The 12,520-nt window shown below is 40.1% G+C and overlaps 1 protein-coding gene across 2 annotated transcripts in view; it reads right to left on the bottom strand.

Moving 5' to 3' along the window:
• The window catches only part of LOC140725625 (transferrin receptor protein 1-like), a 56,779-nt gene that overhangs the window by 22,220 nt on the left and 22,039 nt on the right, over window positions 1-12,520 (bottom strand). For both annotated transcript variants that reach the window (XM_073041333.1, XM_073041334.1), the window contains exons 7-12: window positions 11,311-11,430; window positions 8,666-8,761; window positions 6,407-6,546; window positions 4,020-4,186; window positions 3,382-3,498; window positions 1,862-1,947 (exon numbers count right to left, since the gene is read on the bottom strand). In XM_073041333.1, the coding sequence (XP_072897434.1) occupies window positions 1,862-1,947; window positions 3,382-3,498; window positions 4,020-4,186; window positions 6,407-6,546; window positions 8,666-8,761; window positions 11,311-11,430 (726 nt within the window). The remainder of the gene's footprint in view (window positions 1-1,861; window positions 1,948-3,381; window positions 3,499-4,019; window positions 4,187-6,406; window positions 6,547-8,665; window positions 8,762-11,310; window positions 11,431-12,520) is intronic.

Raw genomic sequence — 12,520 nt, forward strand, 5'->3', positions numbered from 1 at the left:
CTACCCATCAGCAAGCTGCTCGATGGAGGAGCAGCTAGGCTTGGTGCGGACTGTGTTACTACCTGCTACAAGATGGCATTGGAGTCGGTGCACGAAGGGGATGTGCAGTCTGTCCTGGATGTTTCTCTTGCAATTGCAAGAGCCTGTTGGACAATGAAAATGTAAAATGGCGCATCCACCTCCCTTGCTTATTGGCGTGACAGACGGCGGGGGGGGGGGCTGTTTGAACTCAGTTGTAGCAAGGACTAGGCCTTAAGCCATGGGTTTGCCTATTGCAGCAGTAGAAGAGAAGCGACGCCAGAGGCGGTATAGCGCGGCCTCCATGCTGGGTTGGGGGGTTGGCCCCTCCCGCCCCTTCCAGCGTTTGATTAGTGGAATGACAAGCTGCAAACTGCCTGTTCTTACCAATACCATCCACGCAGCACCAATTTGCAGGGTGTCACTCAGGGAATTGGGATGGATATGACTGTATCTTTAGTTGCTATCTTGTATAAGCTACATGTGCCTTGTGCTGTGTATGACTGTTGACACTGTGCTTTGCACCTTGGCCCCAGAGTAATGCTGTTTTGTTTGGCTGTGTGCATGTATGATTGAATGATAATTAAACTTGAACTTGAAGATTGGCTGACTGACAGGAGGGAAACAGAGGAAATAAAGGGGGCCTTTTCTGGTTGGCTGCTGGTGACGAGTGATGTGTTGCAGATGTCAGTGTTGGGACCATTTCTTTTCATATTATATTTCAAAGATTTGGATGACAGAACTGATGGCTTTGTGGTCAAGTTTGTGGATGATATGAAGAGAGGTGGAGAGGCAGGTAGTGTTAAGGAAACAGACTCTGCAGAAAGACTTAAGACAGATTGGGAGAATGGACAAAGAAGTGGCAAATGGAATATCGTGTAGTGAAGTATATGGTCATGCACTTTAGTAGAAGGAATAAAGGGATACACCATCTTCTAAACGGGGTGAAAATCCGAATATCAGAGGTGCAAAGGGATTTGAGAGTACTCGTGCTGGATTCACTGAAGTTTAACTTACAGGTTAACTCAGTGATAAAGAAAGCAAATGAAATGTTAGCATTTATTTCCAGAGGACAAGAATTTAAAAATAAAGGATGTAATGCTGAGGCATTATAAAACTGCACTTGGAATATTGTGAGCAGTTTTGGGTCTCTTATCTAAGAAAAAATACGCGGGCATTGGAGGAAGTCCAGAAGAATGATTCTGAGAATGCATGAGGAGTGTTTGATGGCATTTTGGACTATACTTGCTAAGGTTCATAAAAATGCTGGGCGGAGCGGGGGAAATCTATTTGAAACCTGTTGACTATTGAAAGATCTAGATAGATTGGATACAGAGCAGATGTTTCCTATAGAACTGGAATCTTGGACCAGAGCGCACAGCCTCAGAATAGATGGACGCCCATTTAGAACTGAGATCAGGATGAATTTCTTTAGCTAAAGAGTGGCGATTCTGTGAAATTCATTGCCGCAAACGACAGTGGTGGCCTAGTCATTGGGTATATTTAAATTGGAGGTCGAAAGGTTCTTGATTAGCCAGGGCATCAGAAGTAATGGGAAAAAGGCAGGAGAAAGGGGTTGGGAGAGATAATATATCAGCCATAATGGAATGGCAGAGTAGACTCGATGGGCTGAATGACACAATTCTGCTCCTAAGTCTTGTGGTCTATTTCCACTAAGCAATATGTTAGAATCTATGCTCCCTAAAAATGTGGACAAATTGAGAAGTATATTAAACATGTCTTTAAAGAGTTCAGAAGCTAATACCCTCCATCCAAAATTTTGCAAATAATTCATAAATTTATAAAGTCAGGCAGTTTTTCAAAATTGTTCAAATCCTGTTACCTCCAGCCATTCAGTTGCTCCAATTGCTCCAAAATCACCACCACTCCAACTTGCAAAGACTATACTTCGTCTAGGTCTGAATCCACCTAAATTTAAAACATGCAAGATATTAGTTTCAATCTGTGGAGCCCAGCCTGCACTGCATGTGCTGGAAATTTGAAAAAAACCCAGAATATGCTTATAATACACACCAAATTAAGCAGTACCTATGGAGACATTATTTTTTCAGCATTCATTTTAAACCTTAAAGTGGAGTTGCATTTTAATCTTCAAGGACAATTACAATATTCATGCAAATTTGCTCTTTCTGTTAGTCTAGTTTTGTGTAATTAGATTATTGTTACTGCTGATTTTGGACCAACAGAGAAGCACAACACGCCTATTGATTCTGCCCTGAATGTGGTTGACACTGTCTCAAAAGCATACATTTTTCCACCACAACCAGTGATGTCTTTTCTCTAGAAATCAATCTACCTCCTCCTTAAACACATCCAGTAATTTGACCCCTACCACCTTCTGTATTAGAAAATTCCAGATTTACCACTCTCAGATAAGGAAATATTTTATTAATTAAACTTGTAAATACCTTATCTCATATACTGAAACAGTGACACCACCATTCAGATGCCTCTTCTCCAGCCAGTGAGAAACACTCACTCTATACCCAGTTTGTCAAGATTTCTTAGATTATTATTCAATGAGATCCCTCATAATTGAACCAAACTCCAGTGACTACTCACCCAACTTCGGCAAACTACAACCCTGGTATCCTCTGAATCCGACTGGCAATTTTTTTCTATGCTCCTTCCAGAACAATTACAACTTCTAAGAAGACCAGGTCAAAATTGCACACACTAATTTTGGTATGGTCTCAGAAAGAACCACTGCACCAAATGTTGAACAGTACACTTCAGCATTAGTCTGTCCCCCCGGAACAGCTCTCTCTTTTCATAGCGCTGATACCATGCACAAAACTGGAACTGACTTCTCCCACATCTAACTGTCCATGCATTTATCTCCTCAATTCTGTCAATCCTGAACCAGTTACTTCATAACAGATAATAATCCAGTTTCCAACCTTTGAGGATCTGCTTTCTAATTTAGTCACTAGCTATTCAAACTCAGTCTTACATATGTTGTTGTCACACTCAGTGCTAATCATTTATTACCTTGTGTGATGTCATACTGCAGATTTTTCTTGTTGTAACCTTCAAATTGCTGTCAGTCGCTCCTGTTCTTCATAGCCTTGATCCTCACTCTTTCTAGCTCTCTTCCCTCTCACCAAACTCTCCGACTCTTTATACTGACAGCATTTGGATCCCTGCTCTTTTTACTTTGCATTGTGTGTATGTGCATCTCACTCTCACTTCCCATTCTCAAGAACTCTTTCTCAATATATGATTGGCTATTGTTCTTTTTAACCCTTTGTTCTACACGCATGGACTCTTCCAGTCATCAGTACAGTCTGTACTAATCAGTTCCACTAATTACTTCATCACAAGCATGATCTGTGCTTTCACCTTCAACCATCTCGGAAAAGACTCTTGCCAACTCCAACAGCAAAGCAGTTCCAACTCCAGATTCTGCTGCGCCAGATCCATAGGAGTCACGCTGAGCACCAATCACAACATAATGATCTAAAAAAGAAACAGCAAATGTTTTTAGAATAGTACTTACACTAACCTGCATGCACTAAGAAAAAGCAGCTACCTCCAGATATTTCACATAGATACATTAACACCTGTGATATTTATTAAGAAGATTCTGATCACGGTGAAGTCAATTTTTCTCAAAATGAGAAACAAGCACTGAGCACAAAGATACTACTTTGTAAATATCTAGTCAATAACTTCAGATTTCTACAGGATAAATATCCAACTCTACATTTCCCATTACTTTCATTTCCACATTCGATACCTTCCAATGTTATTTTATTTTTAACCCATTACCAATACTAGTTCCATAATCTGAAAATTGACCAAATTTAGTAGCATTTTGAATGTCTTTAGGAAAAAGTTTACAATTATTCAATCCAAGGCAAGAGAAATACACAAATATTTGCTCTCTGGCTTAAGGCCTTATCCAAACTAATTACAGGAATCAGTTGTGCTGTCATTAGACATTTTTCTTTAATTTGAAGTTAAAGCTATTATCTTACCCTTTTCTTCGTTACCCTTGATGACACCAAATACATTATGTATCTCTCTCACTTCTTCAACATTATTTATTTCCATCTTTATTTGTCCATCATCATTATTAAATCCTGGTCCAAGTTTGGTTCCATGGCTCCCCCAACTACCTGGAGTATCTGCACCACCAAGCAATCTGTTAAGAATTACAGATTAGAAATATCTTCAAAGTTCAAGAAAATCCTAAACAGAAATCACTATCAACTTCAAAAAAAAAATCAATCATACAGCAAAAAGGAACAAAATTTGAACCATATGGCTTGAATGTCCACGCAGTTAAAACCCGACACAACTTTCAATTAATGCATTTCAGAATCACACACATTATAATGCTCTAGAGCTCATATATACTAAGTGAGAAGGATGACAGTGGTCAAAGACAAAGCGGCCCAAAATATTCTGAAAAATGAGAAATCGTGCAGAGACCAGTGGGAGAGGAGACTTGGACTTTGCTATAATGTATTAGTCCCCACTTTTTCCCCAAAGTTCCCAAATCACACCCACATTTCATTTAAATCAATCCAAAAAAAAAATCGACAAAAGCCAAAAGCTATTCCTTTTCTGCTGTTCAAATCTTCCTGTCAAAGTGACAATGTTTACCACAACAATATGGGGAATCGTACATGATTCTTGTTCTTCCCAGCTACACGTTCACCAATTATCTGTGCACATGCCAATCTCTACCAGAAGCAAGATCTGTGAGGAAGGCTTCGGCAAGCATGGCAATTCAAAGAACTTACTGCCCATTGGGTCCGTAACGATTCTTTCGAAAAATTCTTTCAAATTGGAATTACATGACAATGAGAGACCTACACCTACAAGTAGTGAATCCAAATGTCATTGAAACAAGACCTAGAGACAACAATAGAGTACACCACTGGCTAGAGGTGGATTAGAAGTGTAAAGCAAGAAGATGGAAATCTCACCACCAGCAAAAAAGGTACAATGAGTTGAAATAAGTGGGTGGTGAGATTGCAGTTGAAATATTATGAGCAGTTTTGAGCCCCTTATCTAAGACAGGATGTGCTGGCATTGGAGATAGCCCAGAGGAGGTTCATGAAAATGATCCCCGGAATGAAAGATTTAAAGATTTAACATAAAACGGTTCTGGACCTGTACTCACTAGAGATTAGAAGAATGGTGGGGGAGGGAAGGAATTTCATTGTAAAGTATCGAATATTGAAAGGTCTGAATAGAGTGGATGTAGAAAGAATGTTTTCTATAGTGGGCAAGTCTAGGACCAGAGGGACATCTATTTAGAAACAGATGGGGGAAAGATTTCTTTAGCCTGAGGAATTCTTTGCCATAGATAGCTGTGCAGCCCAAATCATTAGGTATACTTAGAGGTTGATAGGTTCTGGATTAATCATGGCATCAAAGGTTATGGGGAAAAAGCAGGAGAATGGGGCTGAGAAGGACAATTATCAGCCATGATGGAATGGCAGAGCAAACTTGTACCAAATGACCCAATTCTGACCATAGGTCTTCTGGCGAGGAAAGGATACGAAAAAGGAAAACATACAATGCACTTATGTGCTAATCAAAAGTTCCTTAATTTGTGATTGACATAAGAGTATTCACCCCCCCCCAAAAGTTTTTATGTTTTATTGTTTTACGACATTGAATCGCAGTATATTTAGTTTGGCTTTTTTGACATTAACCTCTTGACAAAGAGAAAGCCATTCTTGGAAAAGAAACTCACGTAAAATCTCAGCTAGAGTTTGCTAGAAGGCATAGGGAGAGTCTGAAGTCAGCTGGAAGAAGGTTCTGTAAGTCTGATAAAACCAAAATTGATCTTTTTGCAAATACCGCACATCAAAAATACTCCATCCCTACTGCGAAGCTCGGTGGAGGCTGCATCATGCTGCAGGGATGCTTCACTACAGCAGGCCCTAGAAGCTTTGTGAAGGTAGAGAGCAAAATTAATGCAGCAAAATCCTGATGCCGTATGGAAGAGAACTGTGACTTGGGAGAAGATTTGTTTTCAGGCAAGGTAATGACCCAAGCATAAAGCCTATACAGGAATGGCTTAAAAGCAACAGAGTTATTGTCCTGCAGTGGCTAAGGCAGAGTCCAAACCTCAATCTAACTGAGAATTTGAGGCTGGACTTGAAAAGGGCTGTTCACTCACAAATTAAATCCACCATGTTTCAATGTTGTAAAACAATAAAAAATGAGAACATCGCCGGGGGGGGGTGTGAATACTGTTTATAGGCACTGTAATTAAATAATTAAAGTAGAAAAGAAAATTTTTTAAAAAATTGTCAATAACAATTAACATTATTCTGCTCAATTCCAATCCTTCTGAAATTCAAGGCTATTATAGAAGCATATTGAACAATGATGATGTACTAACCGGAGAAGACGCAAGGCAATACTGGCACTGATTGAATGAGCCAAAATCCCAGGTAGTCCTGATGATTTGGTTGGAGGAAATTGTGTATGGTTGAATGATGGAAATCCAGGAGTCCAAGGATCCCCCAAGCCCATGTGAACCTTTTGAAACAGAATAAATCACATATTAACTCTGCACAATTAAAGTAATAATCACTAAAGGACATAGGGCACTCCTCCATGCTAAACTACACACTATATTGTTTAATTAATGGCATACTGTATAACTCATTTTTCTTAATGATTTGAAATCCTACTATAAAACTAGAACCAGTGTTCGGGGGATAGAGAGAAGAGATGGAGGGAGTACTGACAGAGGTGATCTTTGGGGGGGAAAAAATCCTCAGATCTTGCAAAAGTCAAGATCCAGTGTAGACTGCAAGTTTCCACTGATGTCAGGAAAGATTATAGGACAAAGAACTAGAAGGCAATAGGTGAGGCATGTTATAAATAATTAAAGACATCAAACTAAATGCCTGGTTTATTCATTCATTTAAATTTTAAATGTAATAACCTGGTTTAAGACCATGTTTTATTTTATTAATACAATATGCTGTTGGGTATTTTGTTTTGACAGATTTTCTCAAAATATTCCTTTAATTACATTATACAATTAAGTATCTCATTTTTTGCATTTTTTGTTTGAAATAAAAATTTTGTTGATTAAGTTAGGCTTGTTGAATTAACCAATAAGATTTGTTTTGTTAACAATTTTTCTTTGAGAGATGACAGGAATATCAAGAGAGAACCATTTTCGAGAGAGAGCATGGGATTGAAGGAGAATGGAAATAGACCCATGAACATCAGAGAACATAGTGAAATACTCACAGAACCCATTTGGAAGGACAGATACTGAGGTGGAAGAATCCTCATACAGATAATGTTCTCACAGAGAATGTACTGATAACTTTTAGTTAGCTAGATAGAACACTGCCTTGAAGAAAGCGCTACACTTTTTTCCTTGGAAGTTGTGTGAATATCTGTTTTCTGGGACAGGTTCCTCAGCACAAAACTGTTTCAGTATTGTGAGTAAACAAAGTGAATTAATCTTGTTTCGCTTATGCAACAATGAGCTCCAACAACTAGGTACACAATATAGACTAACGTTTATATATATGACAGGCCTTTTGTTATTTAGTATCGTATAGCATTATTGTGTTTCTATAGTTTAAAAATTTTTGTCAATACATTTCGATCCAAGTTTATACTGGTGTGAATTAAATTATTCTTTCCTAACAGTAAACTTGCATGGGTGTGTCAAAGTTCATACAAGTAATTGCCTTCGCTTTCCCTTAGAAGGAATATTCAAACATGTTCGTGTATACCCAAATCATATTTACCCTAAATGTGCTTCTTTAATGGAAATGACCTTTTTCATCACTGTCCTTATGCCTTGTTGAGTTACGTTGCTGTTCGGATGAATTCACATCAATAGCTGATTTATTACAAGCCAATGGTAAAAGGGCTACGTAAATTTTTAATTTTTGTAATTAAACATTATAAAAGTTGGCATTAATGTTAAGCTAGCTAAGATTCTGTGGCTGAGTATCATTAATCTCATTTAACTAGCCCTTAGATGACATTCTAGCTATGAGGATTCAGGGTCTGGTAATCCCAGCAGCATGATCAAAGCAAGGAAAATTACCACAATATTTCCACTTTTTATAAAATAAACCCACTGAGAAATGATGATCAAACATTACATGACCAAATCTACCAAAAATTCCACAACTATAAACAGATCCACTTTTTATTCACCCACAATGCTGCAGACATTGATAGCTGAACACTGGAGGGATGACTTCATGATGAGCTCTTACCACTCCCTCAATTCCAAACATCAACTGCACTTACACCTAAAAGTTAATGACTCTGGTTTCCTTTTCTCATTCCTACATTTTTTCCTGTTCAGATGCCAACAAGATACCAAAAAAAAGCAATTTTGTGGTCAGTGCTAGAAGCGTAACAATCAGGTACAGGTGTAAATAAAAACGAGAATGCTGCAGTAAACAGACAAGCCAGAAAATATCCAACTCACTGTGAATACTAAAAGTCATATAAAAAATACTCCGTGCTACATATTTTGCAATACATTCATTGATAATCCTGTAGCCCTTTTATTCAAAGCACACGCATTTAAGAAAATACTGGGTGTGCCCAGCAAGTCAAAGCAGAGGTACAGTTACCACTACACATTAAACTGAAATGCTACCATACTTACATGTCCAAACATAGCCACATCGCTTTCCAGTTTATAATCTGCCGGATCAGGATAGATTAGAACACCTCCAGCTTTCATCTTCTCGGCATTAAAGACCTAAAAACAGAAAATTCTTTGAAATCATTCATTAATTTTAAGTTTACAATCAGTATCTTAAATGTAGGTTCCCCCGTGGCCATTTCCCTCTGCAACAAATATAATGTAGCAGCAGCAGCAGTCATATTGGTGGCACTGAGAAGGCTCTGAGCCTCAGCAAGTAAGGAAGAAGACAGGCAGGACAATAGTCAGGGGCAGGTAGGAGATTCTGTGGCCACAAAAGAGACACACACAAAATGCTGGAGGAACTCAGCAGGTCAGGCAGTAGCTATGGAAATGAATAGCTGACGCATCAGGCCAAGATCTTCTTCAGTACTGAAATGGAAGGAGAAAGACACCAGAATAAAAAAGATAAGGGGAGGGGAAAGAGGGTAGCTGGAAGGTGATAGGTGAAGCCAAGTGGGTGAGAAAGGAAAAGAACTGGAGAAGCAGGAATCTAATAGGAGAGCAGAGTGGACCACAGGAGAAAGGGAAGAAGGAGATGACCCTGATAGGCAGGTGATAAGAGGTACAAGGCCAGAGTGCGGAATAGATGAGAGGAAGAGGAGGGGAATATTGGTATTCATGCTAGTTGGAGGCTAACCAAACAGAATAGGTGGTGTTGCACCTGCACCTGAGGGTGGCCTCATCTTGGCACAACAGGAGGCCATTGACTGACTTGTCGGAATGGCAATCAGTATTAAAATGTTTGGCCACTGGTAAGTTCCACTTTTGGTGCTCAAAGAAGCGGTTCCCAATTTACAACGGGTCTCACCAATTTAGAGCAGACCACATCGTGAGCACTGGACACAGCCAATGACCCCGGCAGATTCGTAGGTGAAGTATTGCCTCACCTGGGAGGACTCTTTGGGGCCCCGAATGGAGGGAAGGGAGGAGATGAATGGGCTGGTGTAACGCTTAGGCTGTTAGCAGGGATATGTGTTGGGTGGGAGATTAGTGGGGAGGGACGAACGGACAAGGGAATCGCAGAGGGAGGAATCCCCGCGGAAAGCAGAGTGGCAGGAGGGGTGGGGTGGGAAGAGGTAATGATGCGTTTAGTGGTAGGATCCCTTTGGAGATGGTGGAAGCTGCACAGGATGATGTGTTAGAGGTGCAAGTTCATGGGGTGGTGGGCAAAGACATGAGGAACTCTATCACTGTTAAGGTGGCGGGAAGTTGGGTGAGCGCAGATGTTTGGGAAATGGAGGAGATGCGGGTGAGGGCAGCATCAACAGTGGAGGAAGGGAAGACATCTCTGATGTCCCGGAAAGAAAGACCACATCCTGGGAACAAATGCAGTGGAGGCGAAGGAACTGAGAAAAGGGAGTATCATTTTTACAAAGATGGTGTGGGAAGCGGCATGGTCAAGATAATCATGGGAATCGGTAGGTTTATAAGATATGTCGGTTGACAGTTTATCTCCGGGGGTGGAGAGAGAGATAGATCAAGAAAGGGGAGGGATGTGTCAGAGATGGACAGTTGATAAAATTGATGAGCTCAGATTGGATGCATGAAGAAGCACCATTGCAGTCATGCTGCCTCTCAGGTGCCAATGACAGATGTCTGAGTGGATACAAAATAATCTCAAGGGGAGCATGTGCAGCCAGAAAATGTGGTGCATGTAAATACAAATGACACTGGTATGAGGTACTGCACAGCGAATGTAGGGGGTTATGAATGCATGGCTGATGAGCTGGTGCAGTGGGCAGGGTTTCTGGCTCACTGGCATCTCTTCTAGAACAGGAGCAATCTGTACAAGAGGGATGGGCTACACCTTAACTGGAGGGAAACCAATATCCTGGCAGGGAGAAACACTGCTGCTATCCACGTGGGTTTAAACCAGATTGGCAGGAAGATATGAGCCAGACAATCAAGTCATAGAATAAGGGTTATAGCTAAAGAACAGATGTGAACAACAATCAGCATCAAAGAAGGCCAGTTATAAACTGTTGTGAATCATGTGTGCGTATTTGTGATTTCCTACACTACTTTTTAAGTCATGGGAAATCTGAATGCTGCTAAAAATATTTATCCAAGAAATTCAGTAGGTTTAAGACATTGATGGTTAACATGAGATAGCTTAAGAGGAGTTCTGTGATTTTTTTTAAAAAGAGTGCTAAGTGCCTGGAAGGCACTGCCAGGGACATTTTAAAGGAGCATTTAGACAGTTATGAACAGATGGTGAAGAGGGGAATATGGGCCTCATGCAGGCAGATAGGATTAATTTACAGAGGGATATGGATTAGTTTAGTTTGGCATCATGGTCAGTACAGAGAGCCAAAGAGTCCATTTCTTACAACATTGCTGGGATTTAATTTTTTAAAAATCTGACACTTGGAGAATACGATTTCAATAACATGGTTTTGATCACTACATAGATGAAAACAGTGAATAAAATGGCATATTTACTCAGGCACTGGAAATCTATTGGAGGGACATTATAGATTTTGAATTGACCAAAATCAAAATAGAAAAATGACAATTCATTTGACAATTTATGAATTCCTTCATGCTGTGGCAGCAATAGCAAGAAAACTTTAGAAGTTAGTCAATGTTTGACATTTCAGAACCTTCTCTGCAAAACTGATCTCCCCTGCGCGAACGATGACAACAGTGCCATTGACATCCACTTGTTTCTGCAATTCTTTAAAGTCATCTTCTGTTCCATAGTTGGCATATACCAGCTTGCCCTAGAAAGACAGGGAATGTATTAATGCAAGAACAGAGAGTTACTACCACTTGTCTCCAACAGCAAGTTTTTGCAAATCTTTCAAATCTCAATACTGACAATAGTAAGAATGTTTCATGCATTGATTTGCAATGATGAAAACTAATAGTGGGATTATGTCATTTATGCCTGCTATTGCTTGTGCTGGTCAGCTCATTCCTGTCTATCACACTGAATCATTATGTCAAAAGAGCAGACACTGCTACAATTGAATTCTCACATTATCATTGAAGGCTGATTTATTCTTGTGCGTACGGGCTACGCCGCAGCCTGCGCCGTAAGTCTGATTTTCACTTCTGCATCGTTCTACACCGTAGTGAGCATGCATTGGTGTGCCAAAACGCTAGTTGGTGGTGGGGTTTCAATGCCGCTGTGTTGAGTTTCTTCGTGCGAGACATGGACGAAGGATTGCATTTCAAACATTTTGCATGTTGGCAGGTAGATTTGACTATTTGGTTCATCTATTTCGCATTGGTGTACGCACAGCCTACAGACATGGCGAAGAAGAAGCAACCGGAAATGCGTAGGAGGAAATGCGATGCTACCAAGCGGACCAACCACAGTTGTTGCAATCTATGTTGCCGCAACGCATGAGTAACTTTTCCGGAGAGGTGCACGTCACCCTACAGCGTAGGGACGGCATAGGGTACGTATTACCTACGGCGTCAATGCGACACACAAGTATAAATCAGCCTTTATGCCAGCAATGTCCAGTGGAGGAGCAACATCATATCGAACAGAGAGCTATATGCCAGACTTTAAGGGAGTTTGCTCAGGTGGTTGAGTATTTTAAAAGTCAGTGAACAGATTGTGCATTTGAGAAAGTCTAGTGCTTTTAACAAAGTAGTAGTTTCTATTTTGGCTCTTTACCATTCCTTGGGCAGCTCATTCAAAACTCCTTTTCCCTCAATACTGCAATCAGTCCAACTATTTATGCAGTTAATAATGAAAATATTAAAATAACTTCCATGTCAAAATTTTGTACACTGAAGACAGCACAAGGGTTAAAAATGCACCCAAGTCCTTCACTGTCAGTTTGCTAATCAAGGTGG

The sequence above is a fragment of the Hemitrygon akajei genome, chromosome 3 (genome assembly GCF_048418815.1).
Source record: "Hemitrygon akajei chromosome 3, sHemAka1.3, whole genome shotgun sequence".
In the NCBI taxonomy this organism is placed as follows: domain Eukaryota; kingdom Metazoa; phylum Chordata; class Chondrichthyes; order Myliobatiformes; family Dasyatidae; genus Hemitrygon; species Hemitrygon akajei.